This window comes from Macrotis lagotis, chromosome 5 (genome assembly GCF_037893015.1).
Source record: "Macrotis lagotis isolate mMagLag1 chromosome 5, bilby.v1.9.chrom.fasta, whole genome shotgun sequence".
NCBI lineage: Eukaryota > Metazoa > Chordata > Mammalia > Peramelemorphia > Peramelidae > Macrotis > Macrotis lagotis.
Genome location: NC_133662.1, coordinates 23,960,991 through 23,981,250, shown reverse-complemented (window position 1 = coordinate 23,981,250; position 20,260 = coordinate 23,960,991). Strand labels below are relative to the sequence as shown.

Sequence of the window (20,260 nt, the reverse complement as noted above, 5' to 3'; positions counted from 1 at the left end):
AGACTGATTTGTCACATTTGTCACATTTCATTCAATTTTTTATTTACCTCTCTTCAAAATGCAGAAATTCATTTTGAGAGACTCTTTGGCAAAAGTTTCATTTCAAAATATTTTTATGCAATGGTAGTTTTCACCAATCTTTTTTGTGGGGTTTAGAGTTTACATTTTTCTCCCTCCCTCCCTTCCCTTTACATGTGTCATTATGCTAAACAGATCCATCTTAATCATATTTTGAAAGAAGAAGCAACTTTACAACGTAATATATAAGACAACTTTTAAAAACTGAAGATTATAAATTTTGGACTTCATTTAAACTTCATGGTTCCTTCTTTGGATATGAATGGAATTTTTCATCAGAAGTCTTTTAGAATTGTCTTTGATTATTGTATTCCTGAAATGAACAAGTTCATTATAGTTAATCGTCGCCCAGTGTTGTTATTAGTGTGGATATAATGTTCTTTTGCTTCTGCTCATTTCATTCAACATCAGTTCATATTAAATCTTTCCAGGCTTCTTTGAAGTCCCATCCCTCATGATTTCTTGTTGGACAATAGGTTTCCATTACAGTCATATACCACAATTTGTTTATCCATTCCCCAAATAATGGGAATCCCCTCAATTTCTAATGCTTTGCCACAGTGAAAAGAGCTTCTATGAATATTTTTGTACATGTGGATTTTTTACCCTTTTATGATCTTTTTTGGAATACAGAACAAGTAATGGTATTGCTGGATCAAAGGGTATATGGCAATTTTATTGCTCTTTGTGCATAATTCCAAATTGCTCTCTAGAGCAGTCAGTTCACAACTCCATCAACAATGCATTAATGTGGGGCGGCTAGGTGGCATAGTGGATAAAGCACCGGCCTTGGAGTCAGGAGTACCTGGGTTCAAATCCGGTCTCAGACACTTAATAATTACCTAGCTGTGTGGCCTTGGGCAAGCCACTTAACCCCATCTGCCTTGAAAAAAAAAACCTAAAAGAAAAACAATGCATTAATGTCTCAGTTTTCCCACAAACCATCCAATATTGGTCATTTTCCTAGTCATATTGACCAATCTGATCTGTATGAAGTTTAGAACCTCAGAGTTGTTTTAATTTGCATTTCCCTTATTAATTATGATTTAGAACAATTTTTTCCCAAAATTTTGTTCAATATGAAACATATTTCTATGGTTCTTATTGAGGAGGTTGACCACATCCACGACCAAATCTACCTCTAAATTGGAATTCTGTTGCTGACCCAACCCCAGCTTCAGCCTTCTTGTCAGCACCAGGGGGAGCAGCACTTCGTCTGTATGTGTCTGTCAGCATCACCCCGAGTAAGCCGGGCAGGTCGTTCACCCTCCAGACCTTTAGGCCTTGGCCTTCCCGTCTCAGATCTACATCTGCGAAGAGTGGCAGGCACAATCTCAGGGGGCAGGTGAAGGTAATCCCGGAGGTACTGAATGCCCTCATTGGTGAGATACCAGTAGAAATGCCTCCATGCTAACTGCTCCTTAACATAGCCATGAGACTTTAGAGACTGCATGGCCTTCATGACATGGAGATTGGGCACATTCTTGTCTGCCAGCTCAGGATGATTTGGCATGTGGACATCCTTCTTGGCTACCATTACTCCCTCCTTAAAAAGGAGTTCATCGATGGCAATTCAGTTCTTCTTGGGCATCAACATCTTGGCAGTGGAGACGGGTGCTACTCTACAAGGAGCCCAGGATAGAAAAGGGATTTAAAACAATTTTTAATATGACTAGATAGCTTTAATTTCTCCATCTGAGAATTGCTTTTCCATATCCTTTGACCATTTATCAACTGGGGAATTTCTTTTAAATGTTACTCAGTTCTCTCTATAGTTTAGAAATGAGTCCCTTTATCAGAAACACTAATTGTAAAAATTGTTTCCCAATGTAATGTATTCCTTTTAATCTTGGTTACATTTGTTTTGAAGAGTGCAAAAACCTTTCAATTTAACTTAATCAAAATTATCCGTTTTTTTTTTCTTTTATAATGTTCTCTATCTCTTTGGTCATAAACTGCTCCCCTTTCCATAGATCTGACAAATGAACTATTCCTTGTTCTCTTAATTGGCTTATGGTATCACCTTTTATGTCTAAGTCTTGCTCCCATTTCAAACTTATCTTGATATAGCATGTGAGAAGTGGGTTCATGCCTAGTTTCCTGTCTATTATCTTCCATTTTTCCCAGCAGTTTTTATCAAAGAGTGAGTTCTTATGCCAGAAGCTGGAATATTTGGGTTTATAGAAAGTAGACTACCTTATCAGTTACTACTCTTTCTTTTACACCTAATCTATTCTATTGATCCAGTTCTCTATTTCTTAGCCAGTATCAAACAATTTTGATGAATGATGTTTTTGAAAATAATTTTGGATATGTTATCACTAGACTTACTTCCTTTGGATTTTTTCATTAATTCTCTTGACCTTTTTTCCTCCATATGAATTTAGTTACTATTTTTTTCTAGCTCACTAAAGGAATTTTTTTGAAGTTTGGTATGGCACTGAATGAGTAATTTAATTTAGGTTGAATTGTCATTTTTATTATATTAGCTCAGCTTACCCATGAGCAATTGACATTTGTCCATTTAGCAGATGTTTCATATTATTTGTATTTTAACTATCCTCTATAGTGCCAAGTTACTAAGAGTATTCATTAGAGTTTGGTGTTAAAAACACTACCAAAAGGAAACAGTGAAAAAAAAAGAATTAGAGGACAGTCATCATTCAGGATGAAAAAGCAAAATAAAGAGCAGTCATGAGACTTGGGTAGACAAATCTCCAAGTGAAGACTGGACTTAGTAGCACAGAGAATAATGTTCTTTGTCCTGAGAAAAATTCAAAATATAAAAGAAGCAGCATATACAAGGATGTAGAGAACTCAAATTGGGTAACCCAGAGAACAATGACTAGCACATACTGAAGTCAGAGTTGATGAGGAAAGTTAAATTTATGCATGTAAAATAAATACAATTGAGTGGAGAGGACACTAGTATTGGGGGGGGGGGGGAGTTTCAGGGATACTGAAAGGCTTCCTGAGGGTGCTTATTAGGGTAAAACTTGAAATAAATAATGAATTCTATGAATCAGAGTTGAGGAGTCCTGTCGGGAGCTATGTTACCCAAAAGAGAATGGAGCTGGTGTATTAAGTGTTAAGATGGATCATTAAGCCAGTGACTTGTCTTTACCATAAGGTTACAGAAGGGGAAATTGGAAAGAAAGCTTAGGTCCAGATTGCGAAACTTGTCTGAAACCATCTTCAGGACAACAGTTATATTGTTCTTATTTTCCTCTTATTCTCATGTCCTTTCCCTGGGGTTCATATAGAGAGAATTCTCCCCTTCCCGTTTCCTACTCCCCACCATCTGATTGAGGTTGGATTTGAGGGAACATGTTGTTACTCCTATTGTCGAATCTCACTGGATTCTATTATAGAAGCAAAAATACCTGTATCTTGGTCTTGCTGAGCTGCAGAGTTCAAGATTATTTACTATAGCTGGAGAAATTAGTTCCTTGACCACTGTACCTATTATTTAGCATTAAATTATTTGTTTTCCAAATAATTTTTAGTCTTCCAGAACTTTATTAAATGTAATTTTTATTGCATTGTGGTCTGAAAAAAGTACATTTAATATTTCTGCTCCTCTGTACTTAGTTGTGAGGTTTTTATGCTGAGATACACAATCCATTTTTGTGAATGTGCCATTTAAAGCTTAGGGGGAAAAAAAGAGATATTCCTCTCTATTCCCATTCAGTTTTCTCCAAATGACTATCATAACTAACATTTCTAAGATTCTATCTTCTCCTTGACTTCTTATTTCTTTTACTGTTAGAATTATGTAGCTCTGAGAGAGGAAAGTGGACATTCTTTAAATAGTGTTGTTTTACTTAATATTTCCTCCTATGATTCATTTAACTTTTCCCTTAAGAATTTGGATTTGGTGCATATGTGTTTAGTATTGATATTACTTCATTCTTTATAGTTTCTTTTAGCTAGATGTAGTTTCCCTGCTTATCCATTTTAATTAGTTCTATTTTTACTTTTGATTTGTTGAGTTCATAATTGCTGACCATGCCTTTTTTATACTTCAGGTAAAGAATAATAGATTCTGCTCTAAACCCCTATTTTAACTGTGTGTGCATCACTCTGTTCCAAGTGTGTTTCTTGTAAGTAGTATGTTGGATTCTGACTTGTAATCCATTCTGCTATGTTTTCATTCCATGTATTTCATTCATCCCATTTCATTTATTAACGATGCCTACATCATATTTTCTTCTTTTTATCCTTCTGTCTATTTTTATCCTCTTTTTCCTCTAAGTTGGGTTTTGCTTCTGACCACTGCCTTCTGTTATCTAATCTCCATTTCTTTTATCACCATCTCTTTCTTTTTCCCTGTTATCTAAGATAGTTCTATTACCATGAGTGTTTGTCTCTTCATGTATGTGTGTTTGTGTGTGTGTGTGTGTGTGTGTGTGTGTGTGTGTGTGTATTTCCCTCTTTGAACCCTCCACTGTAAAAGTTCTTTCTTGGCGGAGCCAAGATGGTGACAAGAACAGATCTTGTCTTGGGCGCTCTCTCATAAAACTTATAAGCTAAGGACTCTAACTACATTTTCGAGAGACAGAACCCACAGAGGGACTCAAGGTAACTTGGAAAAGAGCGGAAAGGCTCTGCTCCCCCTGGGTTTGGAGGGGGCCGCCAGCCAGAGGGGTGGCCCACCAGAGCAAAAGAACTTCATCCTCCTGGAGGCAGCCCCAGGGCGCTGGGAGCCGGCTCACAGCAGCGGGGGAGTTTCCTGAGCTATGCCCCAGGGAGCACCAGGCACAAATTGGGGGAATGGGGGGGGGGGGCTTTACCAGAGTGAGCACATGAATCTCAGCCCTCAGGGCAAACAGAGAGCAGCATGGCCAGCTGAGTTCCAGGAAACAGAAGCAGGGGAACCAGTAAGCAGGAGCCCCCAGGGCATGAGCCCATTGAACCTAGGGAGGGGAGTGAAGAGAGACTGCTGAGCTCTGTCCTCTGCCCCAGAACAGGACTCTGGGGCTCTGACCACATTCAGATCCTGATCGTAGTCTATAGACCCCCCCATAGAACAGCAGGGGCCTCCTCCACTTCAGCCCTGTGGCAGAGGTGGGACACATATGGTCATTCACAGACCAAGAGGGAGGACAGAGCCTCACACACTGAGACCCTTGTGAGAGTGTCCCAAAAGCTCAGGAAGCACCCCCAAAACCAGGCTCAGGCTGGGAAAATGAACAAGCAGAGAAACAAGAGGAACACCATTTAGAAATATTTTGCATATGAGCCCAAGAAGAATCAAAATACTCAGTCTGAAAATGAGGAAGCACAAGCTCCTGCATCTAAAAACTCCAAGAAAAACAGAAATTGGGCTCAGGCTATGACAGAGCTCAAAAAAGATTTTGAAAATCAAATGAGGGAGTTAGAAGAAAAACTGGGAAAAGAAATGAGAGAGATGCAGGAAAAACATGAAAATGAAGTCAGCAGCCTAGTCAAGGAAATCCCAAAAAATGCTGAAGAAAATAGCATGTTAAAAACCAGCTTAGGTCAAATGGATAAAATAGTTCAAAAAGTTATTGAGGAGAAGAATGCTTTAAAAAGTAAAATTGGCCAGATGGAAAAAGAGATAAGAAAACTCTCTGAGGAGAACAAACCCTTCAGGCAAAGAGTAGAACTCAGGGAGATTGATGAATTTACCAGAAACCAGGACTCAATACTTCAAAACCCCAAAAATGAAAAATTAGAAGAAAATGTGAAACATCTCGTTGAAAAAACAAATGATATGGAAAACAGACTTAGGAAAGATAATTTAAAAATTATTGGAATACCTGAAAGTCATGATCAGGAAAAGAGCCTTGACATCATTTTCAAAGAATTACTACAGGAAAATTTCCCTGATATTCTAGAAGCAGAGGGCAAAATAGAAATGGAGAGAATCCACTGATCCCTCCGAGAAAGAGATTCCAAAAAAACCACCCCTAGGAATATTATAGCCAAGTTCCCGAACTCCCAAGTCAAAGAGAAAATATTACAAGCAGTCAGAAGGACACAGTTCAAATATCATAGAGCTGCAGTCAGGATCACACAGGATTTAGTAGCAACTACATTGGAAACTCATAGGGCTTGGAATATAATATACTGGAAGGCAAAAGAGCTTAGAATGCAACCGAGAATCAACTACCCAGCAAGGCTGAATGTCTTCTTCCAGGGAAAAAGATGGACTTTCAATGAACCAGGTGAATTTCAAATGTTCCTGTTGGAATGGCCAGAGCTGAGCAGAAGGTTTGATCTTCCAATACAGGACTCAGGTGAAGCATGGAGATTGGAGGAGAAGTGGAAAATATAAGCGACTTGATGATGAACTGCATGTATTCCTGCATAGAAAAATGACACTGATAATACTTATATGAACCTTCTCAGTTAATAGAGCTGGTAGAGGGAGCTTTTATAGTTGAAGCACAGGAGAAAGCTGAATTTGAAGATAAAATATGGTGTAAAAATGGAGTCAATAGAAAAAAGGGAAATGTAATGGAAGAAAGAAAAAGGAGAGGGGGAATAGGCCAAGATATTTCATATCATAAGATTTTTCTTTATTACAATGAACTATTGCAATGATATGGAAGGGGGGAAGGCAAGGGGGAATGAGGGAATTTTCGCTCTCATCAGAGGTGGTTAGGAGAGGAAACAGCATATATACTCAATGGGGTATAGACATATGGAGTAAGAAGGAGGGGGGGGACAGGGGGAAGGGAGGGATGTGAGTGATGGAGGAGAGGATGGACCATGGGCAGGGGGAGAATGATCAGATAATAACACATTTTCTTTTTTACTTCTTGCAAGGGGCTGGGATTGGAAGGCCTGTCCAGGACCACAGGGCCAGGTGGATGCTGGGCCTAAGGGGTGGTATGGGGGCTCGGGGCTTCTTGTCTCCAGAGTCAGGGATCTGTCTGCTGTGCCACTCAGATACCCTACAGCAGAGTCAGAGTGAAAGGAGAGAGAAAATATAGTACATGGTAGTGGAGAAATACGAAAGGAGGGAGTTGCGATCAGCAATGGCAACAAGTGGAAAAATATGGAAGTAACTTTTGTGATGGACTTATCATAAAGAATGTGATCCACCTGCGACAGAGTTGTTGGTGTTGGAACAAAGACTCAAGCACATTTTTTATTATTATTTGGGGGGGGGGTGCAGAGCAAATGGGGCTGAGTGGCCTTCCTGGGGCCGCATAGCAGGGTGATCATTGGGTGTCTGAGGCCGGATTTGGGCCTGGCTGCTCCTGGCTCAAGGGCCAATGCTCTGTCTGCCACCCAGCCACCCCTAATATTATTACTATTTTATTTTATTTTGGGTCTTTTTTTTTCTTTTTCTTTTTTCTTTTTGGTTTTTGCAGGGCAGTGAGGTTGGGGTGGCTTGCATGTCACACGGCTGGGTGATTGATGAATGTATGGGACCAGATGTGAGCTCGGGTGCTCATGGCTCCAGGGCTGGTGCTCTGTCCATTGCGCCACCTGGCCATACCTACAATTATTACTATTATTTTTTTTATTTTAATTTTTTGTCTTTCTCCTTTACTTTATTGCTCAAGCGAGTCTATATTTATAGGGGGAATATTTCATTTACTCTTAAACAAGAATATTTTATTAATGTATAAAAACATTATTTGTACAAAATGAGAATAAATATTAAATTAAAAAAAAGAAAAAAAAGAAAAAAGTTCTTTCCTACACACCTCTTTTGTTTAGACAATTTCTCCCATTCCTTTTCTCTCCCTTTCTCCTTCTCCCAGGACATCCCTCTTTCTCACCTATCCATTTTTTTTCATTGTCTCAACATCATCTATTCATTGCCATACCCTATTTCCTTCTAACTGCCCTCAATTCTGATAAGAAAGGTAAAAATTTTATTGAGATGTTTATGATGTCTCTTTCATATTTTCCTTTTTATGCTTTTTTTTTTTGAGGCTTCTATTTGAAAGTTGAATTTTCTATTCAGCCCTTGTCTTTTCATCAGGAAAACTTTAAAGTACTCCATTTCATTATGTCTGGTTTTTTTGGTTGAAAGATTCTACTCAGTTTTTCTGGGTAGGTTATTTTTGGTTTTAATACAGCTCTTTTGCCTTCCAGAATATCATATTTTAGACCCTTCACTCCTTTAGTAGCTACTAAATCTTGTGTGGTCCTAAAAGGGATTTCCCAGAATTTGAATGGTTTGTGCCTTGAAATTTTTTTCTCTTTTACCGTGGAGCTCTGAAAATTGATGACAATTCAGATAATTTTCTTTTTGTGTTGATTAGTGGATTCCTTTTCTATGTGGTTCAAGGATAGCAAGGTTTTTCCTTACTAATTTCTTAAAATATTATGTCTAGGCTCTTTGATCATGACTTTAAAGTAATTTACTAAGTATTAAGTTATCTAGCCTCAATTTATTTTTCAGATAAGTTGTTTTTCTGATGGCATATTTTACATTTTCTTCTATTTCTTGATTTCTTTGATCTTATTTTATTGCTTCTTGAGGTCTCATGGAGACTTTAACTTTCACTTACCCAATTCTGATTTTTAAGAAATTATTTTTTTCATTGAGTTTTTGTACCTCTTTTATACATTTGGTCAATTCTGCTTCTTAAAGAATTATTTTCATCAGTAAAGTTTCGCACATCTTGTTTTTATACCATTTAATCAGTTTTGTTTTTTAAGCTGTCATTTTCTACAGGTTTTTTTTTTTGATGCTTCTTTTACTAAACTGTTAATTGTCTTTTCATAATTTTCTTCCTTTGCTTTCATTTCATTACCTAATTTTTCCTCTACGACTCTCACTGATTTAAAAAAAATAGTTTTTTCCAGGAATCTTTTATTTTTATTTTAAGGTAATGGGGTTAAGTGACTTGCCCAAGATCACCAAAGCTAGGCAATTATTAAGTGTCTGAGTTCAATTTTGAACTCGGGTCCTCCTGTCTCCAGGGCCGGTGCTCTATCCACGGTGCCACCTAGCTGCCCCTCTTCCAGGAATTCTTATTGGATGTGTGTTCAATTACCTTTTTTTTTCTTTTGAGGCTTTACTTGTTGCTTTTTTTATTTCATTGTTTTCTTCTGAGTTTGCGTTTTGAACTTCCCTTGTCACCATAGTACCTTTTTATGATCGAGTTCCTTTTGTTGTTTCCTCAGTTTTCCAGCCTAATTCTTTTTTTTTTTAAATTTTGTTTTTTAATTTATTTAAGTCACTGGGGTTAAGTGACTTGTCCAAGCCCACACAGCTAAGCAATTATTAAGTGTCTGAGCCATATTTGAATTCGGGCCCTTGTGACTCCAGGGCCAGTGCTCTATCCACTGCGCTACCTAGCTGCCCCCCAGCCTAATTCTTGATTTTGAAAAAATGTAAAAGTTCGGTTCTGTTCCTGGTGTGGTGGTGGTTAAGGCCATTGTTTCCAGCAGCTGCTTTTTTCAAAAGCTAGTTCTGGGCATTTGAAAGTTTTTGATGTTTCTAAAGTGATGTGATTTGAGAAAGGAGTGGTCCCTGTCTTTTGGCCTGTGCTCTGTGCTTCTTTATGCAGGAAGAGCCCCTGGTCCCTTGGGACTGCAATAGATACTGTTCCTCAGAGTCTCTGATTGCTTGGAACCAAAAGAGATACTTCTCACAACTATTGCTCCATCTTGACCAAAAATCCTCCTGTAAGCCCTTGAACCTGGAAGTGTGGGTACAGGAAATGGAGCTGCCAAACAGGGTCTGGTCCTGGGGCCAGTCCTGGAACAGGAGCACCCTGCACTTTCATTCTGACTAATTTCTAGTCCCCTTACTGTCTCTGTTTGGGGAGTTACCAAAGCTGCTGTAGCTTCTATAGCTACTGTAAAAATTTCTCACTCGGTCCTTTTGTTGGTTCTGCCACTCCATATTTCAATTTGGGGTTGTTATTTTAAGATTGTTTGGAGGGGAATTTGGGGGGAAATCATCTGAGTGTTTATCTACTCAGCTTTGCTTCTATAATTGAAACTGAAAAGGGAAAGATGTTTTCATAGTTTTTTTGTATAACAATCTGTAAGATAGCTCAGTGCCCTCACTCCTAGGCATTCTTTCAGGACTGGGTTGGTAAACAAGATTAATTGAGGTGATACCAAATAAGCAGTGATAGACGAAGTCTGATCTCAGTCAAAATTGATTCCTTCCCATATTTTCATTCATGGTGCAACCAAAACTTTGTATCCCACTTAGATAAGCATACATAAATATTTTTACATACTTTAAAGAGCCTACAGGAAAAGAATGGCAAGACCTACTCTTGCCCCTCATTTAAGTTTCTCACCAAATAATATTCAGTTTATTTAAGCTTTGACTTTTCTAAAGCAGTTATGGCACCAACACTGTTTATAGTGATTTAGTGTACCTGCTCTGCAATCTTTCTATTTCCAGTTCTTCCTAAATACCACCAATGAATCTTAGTCATTTAGTCATTTGCTTCCCTTTCCTGTTTGTTCTTTTGAGTGTGAGAACAAGGAAGAAAACTTTTCTATAGTGCAGATGGCCTAGTGTGGATCTCCACCTTCCTAGTCCTATAGCATCCCAATACACTGTCTTTTTTCCATAAGCAGTTTCTGTGTTTCATTAGCAACATGTAAACACCAAGATGTAAGATTTTAAATGTATTTGTGTGTGTGTGTGTGTTGTGTATGTATGTGTGTGTATGTGTGTGTGTATATGTATGTATGTATATATGTATATAAAACATCTTTATTTAGGGCTTTGTTTTTTTTGCTACATTATCTTTTTTTTTTAGGTTTTTGCAAGGCAAAAGGGGTGAAGTGGCTTGCCCAAGGCCACATAGCTAGGTTATTATTAAGTGTCTGAGGCCGGATTTGAACTCAGGTACTCCTGACTCCAGGGCTGGTGCTCTATCTACTGCTCCACCTAGCTGCCCTACTGATTTGGAATATTGTTTTATAAGTCTGTGGGAGGCAACCTTGTGTAGGATACAGAACCCAGGACTTAAAGTTCAGAAGATAAACTTTCTAATTCTTTCTCAGATTCTGATTACCAGGGGCGGCTAGGTGGCGCAGTGGATAGAGTGGATAGAGCACCAGCCCTGGAGTCAGGAGTACCTGAGTTCAAATCTGGCCTCAGACACTCAGACACTTGCAAAAGCCTAAAAAAAAAAGATTCTTATTATATATTTGACCATGAGCTAGTCATTTTTCATCTTTATGTTTTTCTTCATATTTGAAATGTGAATAATATATGTATTTTTCAACCAAGCAGGTTATGAGGATAAAATGTTAGAATATCTCTGTAAAATACTTTGCATACATAAACTAAAGTATTATTGTTGAATTTATGACTTTATTCTTATGATTATCCCTTGATATCTCCTCTTAATTTCAGGAATATATTCTGAAAATCCTCAAATGTGTCAAAACAAAATTTATCTTTTTTTTCTTTAAGTTTTCTTTCCATTTTTAAAAATATCTGACTGAAAGAAAATCTATCATTAGATAATTTAGTTTATCTAAGTTTTTTATTACTTCCAAGTATCTAAAAGGGAATTCTATACAAAATAATAAATTGTTGTTCTTATACCTGGTAGGATAGGGGGAGGAAAAAAGGTATTAAAAAAAAACCAAGTGAGCTAGGATAAATTGTCACTACTCTATTCCAAACAAGTTTGAATTTGCTATCCTCATGATATCTGTGGTAATCTCTTCTTGTTCTTTGTCAGATTTATCAGTCATACATATTCATTTAGTGAGGTCAGTCTTTCCTTTTTCAGTGAAGCAGGTAAAATCATATGGTTGTGTGTGGTTGGAAGAAGTGTAAATTCAAGAGTAGTGATAATTTACATGTGTTTATGACCATTTCATTGCCCTAAGCAGCCAAACATAACCAAACTTCTCCAGTTTTTTTTCTCCCCTAAACACAGTGGGTAATTTGGGTTGGTCAAATATTGGATCATGATGACATAAACAGTATGATGTCTGTGTTTGCATGTGCTGTCTAGTGCCAGAGTGGATGACTAGAGTGCATATTAGGCCTCAAGCCTGGAATTCACTCTAATTATAATTATGAGAAATATCTTGGAACTATAGTGATAGTTACCATGTAAATATCTAGTCAAATGTGTGGTTCAAGGAAACAGAAAAGCTGTTTCTTGTAGAAAGAAAAGTCATCCAGGACCTTAGAGCAAGTGATAGACACTTATTGTCCATTCCAAAGTAATGTCAATTACCTGAGGTAGGAAAAAGACTGAAAAGCCAGAGCTAATAAAAAAAAAAAGTAACCAGCTACCAGGACCCAAGACCACACCAATTATTTAACCACAGCATCCAGAATAATTTAACCACATTAGAGTTTGTAGCCAACAGTAAGTACTGAAATTTTGGAATCAACTGAAGCATCCAAAAAGACACACACGGAGCTAAAGAAATGTCTCTTTGTCCTTACTTTTCTGTTTGGTTCCTGGATACCCCAAGGGAAGGATCTGCTTGGGGAGCTTTTTATTCTTGGGACCTGATGTAAAACTAACTGGTTATTGATCCTGCCTGTTGCAAATTATCACAAAGCATTCAATCTTTATCTCTCTCCCTTGGAATTCCTATTATTAAAAAATAAAATTTTTTCCTATTATCCTTAATCATGGTCTTCACATTTTGAAAATGAGTTATTGGAGAATTGTGGTATGTTCTATTAAATATGTCTGATAGCAACAGCACAGAACAACATGATGCTTATGCTTAAGGAAATATTCCTTTTCTTTTCTCTCTTTATGGGAACTATGGAATATTTACTTGGAAAATGCTCTCATGTACACATAACTTGGTACAGGGTTTAGCCCTGTGATTTCATCATTATAGGGAACTTCTGGAAGAGGACACTTCTTCTACTAATACATATCAGCACATTTTTTGCAATTTATATCCTGGGAACATTCAGCAATTTGCCTGTGATTATGCTGCCAGTATGTGCTGGAGGTGTGACTTGAATCTAGGACTTCCTGACTTCAAGACCAGATTTCTCCTCACTACGCCATGCTGCCTCTTAAATAGAATAAAATTGATTAAGACTCCTGTCTCATTTTTGCAGTTTTCCTTTTGGAATATCTACTTTCCTATTTATTTGTCTTTTCTCTAAATTTCATATTAATTACAGCATTTGCAATTAAAATAGCCTCATGGTCATGCCTCAAATCAGAATAGTTGAAAAATTTGGGAAATGATAGAGAATTACTGTCAAAGAATAGATCAGAGTGTGGTCCAGACTTATTGTGATATCAACCATATGATCAATTCTCAAATAGATCAATGCAATCTACCATTCATTTGTCCTTATAATCATAGGTATTTTCCTAGTAATAAATCATATTTTTCCCATCTTTTCACCCCATCTACACTAATCCAGTCTGTTCCAGTTCCTTATCACCTCTCACCTGAATCTATGCAATGGTCTCCCTGCCTCAAATCCTTCTACACAACTAGGTGCTTTGCTGAAATTTTCATATATATATTCCAACATAAGAATAAGTAAAAACTCATTTTCACAACTTGACTCCAAGCCTTTTTATCCTCTATCACTCTTACTCCCCTTTATGCATTCTTTAAGACATATTATACCATTTTTTTAGGGTTTTGCTAGGCAATGGGGTTAAGTGACTTGCCCAGGGCCCACATAGCTAGGGAATTATTAAGTGTTTGAGACCAGATTTGAACTCAGGTACTCCTGACTCCAGGGCTGGTGCTCTATCCACTACGCCACCTAGCCACCCCAAATCATTTCTGTATTCTGTGTGTGTCAATTTTTCCAACCGAAATTTCCCTCTTCTTTTTGGTCACAAATGGTCTTATCCTCTATTATCCCTTACCAAACCCTTCTTTTCATTCATAACGTGTAACCTTCAGTCTTTTAATCTCTCAATTTTTTCCAAGATTAAGCTATTTTTCCATGAACAAAATATTCACTTTTTTTCCCCTTTTCTAACTCCTTGGTGAACTAATCCAGCTTTTCACTGTCCTTTTCTGTTGAATTTAAAGTAACTTTAACAATACTGCCAATTGTATCCTAACAAACCTCATTCTTGTTCCACTACCACTATCTGGTGTCTTATTTCCTATGTATGTGTTTTTGAATAAAAGTGGAGACAAGCATGCTCTCATTATGATTGGGTCCACTACACATTTATGGTACACTGCTTCTGCATAGCATCTCTTCTAAACATTTTCTTTCCTTCTCAGACTTCCCCCAACTCCCCTTCCCTCTAATCTTTCAGTTTAAAACCTTGCCTCTTTCCTATTTTACGCCTCCCCCATGAGGCCTTTCACCATGAGTTCCCTCCTCCTCATCTCATATCACTTATATTATACCTCTGCCACTATCTTTTCTTTCATTCCTGTTTCACATGATAGCCTTATTTCTTACAAATTGTAGCCCTTCTACCTACTTAAGCAATCCTATTCTATCCCATCTTTTCTGACAAATTGATTCTTTTGTCTTCTTCACTCTATCACTCATTTTCAATCTTTCCTTATCTAGAGCCCCCCCTTTCTCATTACTTGCCAACAGGCCCATGTCTCCCCTATTCTAAAAACCTTCACTTAATCTTTCCATTCCCATCAACTAGTGTTTTATATATCTTCTGCCTTTTGTTGACAGACTCTTTTAAAAAGTCATCTGTGATAGGTACCTCCACCTTCTCTCCTCTCAGTCTCTTCTTAACCCCTTACATGATGACTTCAGACCTCATCATTTCACTGAGATTACTCTCTCCAGAGTAATGTCTTAATTGTCATACCAAAGACCCTTTTCTTAATCCTTATTCTCCTTGATCTCTTTGTATGTACCCTTTGGCACTGCTTTAGACTTTTCTTGCTCTAGCATTGGTACTGGAGCAAGTATTGACCAAAGAGAATAGTTAGATCATTAGTTTGGTGACTGAACTTAAGATAACAACTTCATAATAAAAAAAATGGTTATTTTGAATTACTCCTTATAGATTCATATGAAATATTCTGAGAGTCCCCAAGGAACGGGGGAATAAAGGATAATTCAATTCAACAAATAATTATTAGGTTGCTATATTATGCTAAGTGATACGAATAAAAAAGATGAAAAATGACAAAATCTTGACCTTCAAAAAGCTTATAAGATCACTGGCAAAAGGAGGATATGAGATGTATACAGTGAAGTATGCAACAAGGCAGGGATTGATGAAGACAAAGTAATCTACAGAATTATCAGGAAAAAAGTCACTTTCTAGTGGAATGAAGGGGAGACCAGAAAAGATTACAATCTAATGGAAATTAATTCTAGAGTCCACTAAATGACAAGTGATATAATTTCATAAGAGTCATGAGGAAAAAAAAGACCATATATAAGACACAAAAGCTACTGTAAAATGAGTGGTAGATGAATAGGATACTTAGGGGAGAAATTTGTCTTTAAACTCAGATGCCTGAATGATCTTGTACAAATAAATCATCCTGTGACTGTCATTTTTCTTATGTAAAAAATAAGAGCAATGATTTCTAAAGCCCTTTTCAGATTCTTTGATCTGATTTTAACATTTGAGATTTTTTTGTTTTCTTTGGTGCATCATCTACCTAAGTAAATTGAAACTTCTTTATAGGTTGGTTCAATAATCTTTGTGAATTTCTGTGGCCAACAAAATTCCAACACCTGCAGCCCAATTCTCTAATATTGAACTTTCCCAAACTTAGCTTGTCTGATCCTTGGAAACAAGTGAATTTTTATGAAGCCTTTCTAATTTTGTGTTACCAATCACAATCTGTCCTCTGCTGAGGTGATTTTTACCTCTACACCACAATGAAATTTTGGAGAGGCATCTCCAATAGGGCATTATGATTTCATTTGCAAATTGGATTCGATTTGTAAAAACTTGATTTGCATTGCAACTTTTGAGAAATACACAGCATAAAGCAAGCTTTATCTTTATAAGAAATGTTTTTTGTAGCAAAATTTTTTAGTAAATGGTTGTACTGAATGTTTTATTTAATTGATTATGAATAAATCATCTCTTTTCTCTCTTATGTTATGTTCACTCTTTAGAAAAAAAATGAGTATTATTGATTTATAGCTAAACATTTCATTATTTTCTCTATCACATAACAGTTTACTCTTTATCTCTGCCCAACCTTTCCCAAGTCAGTTCAAGTGGTAGATCAAATATTCAAATCAAAACCATTTCGATTTTTTTAGCATGAAGAGTGATTATTAATTGACCCCTGAAACTATAAGCAGACATAATCCTATATTGTCCTGAAACTGAACTTTAACAATTATTTATTAAATACCAAATATGTATAGAGTCCTAGATTAGTTGGTAGAAAATATCAAAAGATTTAAAAGCCAGGACCCCCACCCCTCGTGGAATTTACAATTTATTAGTGGAATGAGACACATTTACAGCTGATGTACAAAATAATATATGATAATTGCAGAAAAGAACCAAGAGTCCTGTTTGGCTCCAAATGGGGTTTAAAAGTATTATTTACTTAGGAAACAAGGGAAGATAATTTAAAGGAGGCAACATTTGAATTGGGCCTTCATGGGTAGTATTTCAGTAATCAGATGTGAGAATTGTGGTGAGGACATTCTGTGCTTGGAGGCCTGTATCTGGGTAAGAGCATGGAAGGGCAACAGTAAAAGACCTCTTTTGCAGAGAGGGAAAGTAGGGTCAAGTTTCATTTGACTGAAGCTTGGAGTACATGGAATGAAATAGCACAAGATAAAGCTATGAAATCAGGGTGGCAGCAAGTTGAGGAATTTTTAAATTCTAGATGGAGATAGACTTTAGATCATATATTCCTGAATATTTTGCATTTGGACTGGGCCCAATCCCAGTCTTGTTGTGCCTTTTTTTCCCCTGGGATTGACCTATTCCCTTTGAGGGTTGGGAATGAATGGAAAAATAGGAATATATTTCACAAAGTCGTCTAATTATGGCAAGTTACATTTAGTCCAAAATTGAAAACAATTGTATTAAAATATAATCAGATTTATGTCAGTTTTGGTTGTTGTTATTTTTTTAAGTGCAACTTTATTACTTAAAATATTTTGGTTTGATAGGGAAGAATACATTAAATGTAGCTTCTTTCTAGTATAATTCACACACACACACACACACACACATATATGTGTGTGTGTTCTACTATAAATCATACATATTTATATAACTACAAATTATATATGTAACATATTTATAATTTTTGTAGCTATATAAATTTCCTTAAAAGCTTTTTTTTCTAATTTAAAAGGTGTTTATTTAAAGGTCATTTTCCATTTTGTGTCTATATTTTGGCACACATGTAGTTATGCACATACACATACATTCAAGTCCCATTTAAACCCACAGTGTGCCATAACAGTTTCCTTCACAAAAATGCTGAACTGGTTAGTCTTAAGTTCTTATAGACTATTGTAACACAAACCCATGATTTCATTCAGCATGTGGGATCCCATTTCTAAATACAAGAATGCAAGTAAAGGAAAGGAATTTCATCTTACCTTATAAATGGTCTCAAGTTTTTAGGCATCTGTCGTCTACTCAGTAAATGAAAAGCATTATTAGAGTATTAGGTTAATAGAAGTGGTCATTAAGGTATTTGGCAAGTGGATTGACTTGAAATGATGATTCCCCAGAGATAAAGATGAGTATATAATAGTTAAGGATGATCACAGTGCTTTTGTAAGCTATGTAACTGGAGTCCAAGTTTCCTTTTCTGGCATCGGTTATTTGCCATCAAAATCCCAGCCCTTGCTTCTGTCTAAAATTAGGGGAAGCCTGATAGAGCATCAGATGTAATAAGCTGAAGAAGCACAGGCTATAGGCCATTTCAAGAAAAAGACCTACAAGAGAAAGTAGCCAGAATATTATCTGACTGCAAAGAGAAGCAGAGAAAGATGCCACCAAAAGGAAGCATCCATTGGACAGATTTCTTAGATTGTTCATGATGTGGGCGAATAAGCCATTGGCACCAGAGAAAGGCATAGCAATCAATAGATCAGCAAATCAGCTATATTATTTTCAAGATTAGGATAACTAGGCCTACATTCATTGATTGATGGAAACAATGATTCAGGTACTTTCTGTAGTTTAAAAATGCTGAACACATTTGTACAGAAAAATAAAAGGAAACAACTATGGCTAGGTATAGCAGTTTTCATTTTTATTTTGTCAAAACCACCATGCCAATATCTAGCTTTTCATGTGTGGGGAAGAAATTGGCACAAATAATGTAGGAAAAATCATGGGATAATAAAAATTCAAATAACAACAATGTTATATAAATTAAATGAGCAAATGATCAAGATATTCATTCTCTCATTCGTGTATTTAGCAAATATTTATCAAGTGCTTACCATATACTCAAAGAGGAAAAAAATTATATAGATACAAAATTTAAATAAAATATAATCTCCTTAGCTTCAGAAGTTAGAATACATTAAAAATTAAAAAACAGACACCTATGCATGGTTACTCTGCCCAAGTGTCCATGTGATGTTTTCTACAACTTCTATTCTCTGAGAAGTTGGGTAACTTTGTCCAGTCACCCAACCAGCAAAGTTCAAAGGCAGGTTCTGAGATCTTAGCATTTTGCTGTTTCTATTTGTATTTGTATTTTTTATTTATTTATTTTATGTTTTTGCAAGACAAATGGGATTAAGTGGCTTGCCCAAGGTTACACAGCTGGGTAATTATTAAGTGTCTCAGGTACTCCTGACTCCAGGGCTGGTGCTGTATCCACTAGGCCACCTAGCATCCCCATGCTATTTGTATTTTGAGTGGATGTGAGTGCCCATACTGTCCCCATGCCTTGAAAGCCTTTCCTCCTTAAGTCTGCCTTCCTGGTCTACTTACTATGATTAGTCTTAATTATTAGTGATCATTCTCTCCACCTATACACATGCATATATTTATATGTTACATTTTGTACCACCCCAGTCTCAACCTCCCACCCCTATTCAATTCCTCCCTGTGTCCCTACAGAATAGGAACAAGAGCTATTTTTTTTTCCTCTCCCTTTTATGGTGTGTCCGTATTGCTTTGGACATAAGGATATACTGCTTGCTAGACTGGACTGTAGTTAGGCCACTTTCCCAAAGAAATACTAAATATCAGGAACTGGTCAGCTCATGCAGATTTATGTCTTAAAGGAAAAACAGCATGTCATTTTCAGATGTATAAATTAAGTTTAGGATGAAGGAATACCATCTACTATCTTGAACATCTCAAGTGCTTACTAAATGTTAAATTTGTTGAATTGCTTCATGTGTTATATCAGTTGCCTGATTTTCAACCCTCCCACCCCCAAATAAAGCAAAATCCTCTTTTTCCAACTTCCTTTTTGTTTATTTTATTTTAATATTTGTTTTTGGTCTTTTTTCCCTAGGTTTTCTTTAGGAGATGCTCGAAGACCACTTCATGAAACAGCAGTCTTGGTAGAAGATATTGTTCATACCCAGTTGATTAATTTGGTAAGAATATATATATTGCCTTGTACAGAATGACCCAATCTAAATTATGTGATCATTCAACCCATAAGGCTCTCCATGAATACTTCTTTCCCCTTCTATTTTCACTGTGTTAGCTTTATTCACCAAAGGTAACTTTTCTTGGCTGTGTGTCAGTGAGGGGAAAAGGCCTTTTTGTCATTTTATCAAAAGAATTATTCTTAAGATTTAACCTCTCCCATGGTATTTGCATTTTCAAAGAAAATGGTGCTGAACCAAAAGAAGCTGTAATGACTGAGGTAGCTAGTGGTCCAGCAGAGAGATAGCTTGGCTTGGAGTCTGGAAGATCTGAGTTCAGTTCCAATCTCAGATACTTACCTTGCTGTATGACCCTAGACAAGTCAGTTAACTTCTACAGACAGATCTTGCTTTACATACATGGACCAATTTTTTGACCTCTACATAAAGCCATTTCATAATGTGAATTTTTCTCATGGATTTGGGGAAAGAATGGATGAAGGGAGAAAGGAAGATTTGGCCACCTAGACCAGGCCATCCTTAAAGGGGCCTGGCTGAAACCAAGAGGGAGAAGGAGTGGTGGGCACAGACAGGAGAGGATAGGGACATACAAGAGATAGGACAAACACTCAATATCTTGGTGGGGACAGATATAAAATAGACACATTAGGGGCCTGACTCGTGGACGAAGTAGGGCAAAGGTCTTGGTACTGAACTTTTGTTCAGGATTCTTGAGTTCAAAGATGGCATAAAAGAAAGGATACC

The 20,260-nt window shown here is 36.9% G+C and overlaps 1 protein-coding gene and 1 pseudogene across 5 annotated transcripts in view; one reads left to right on the top strand and one right to left on the bottom strand.

Annotated features, from left to right (window-relative positions):
* The window catches only part of SUPT3H (SPT3 homolog, SAGA and STAGA complex component), a 682,254-nt gene that overhangs the window by 382,921 nt on the left and 279,073 nt on the right, over positions 1-20,260 (top strand). For all 5 annotated transcript variants that reach the window (XM_074237078.1, XM_074237076.1, XM_074237080.1 and 2 more), the window contains one exon: positions 19,417-19,501. In XM_074237078.1, the coding sequence (XP_074093179.1) occupies positions 19,417-19,501 (85 nt within the window). The remainder of the gene's footprint in view (positions 1-19,416; positions 19,502-20,260) is intronic.
* Positions 1,180-1,675, bottom strand: LOC141523691 (small ribosomal subunit protein eS10-like; annotated as a pseudogene).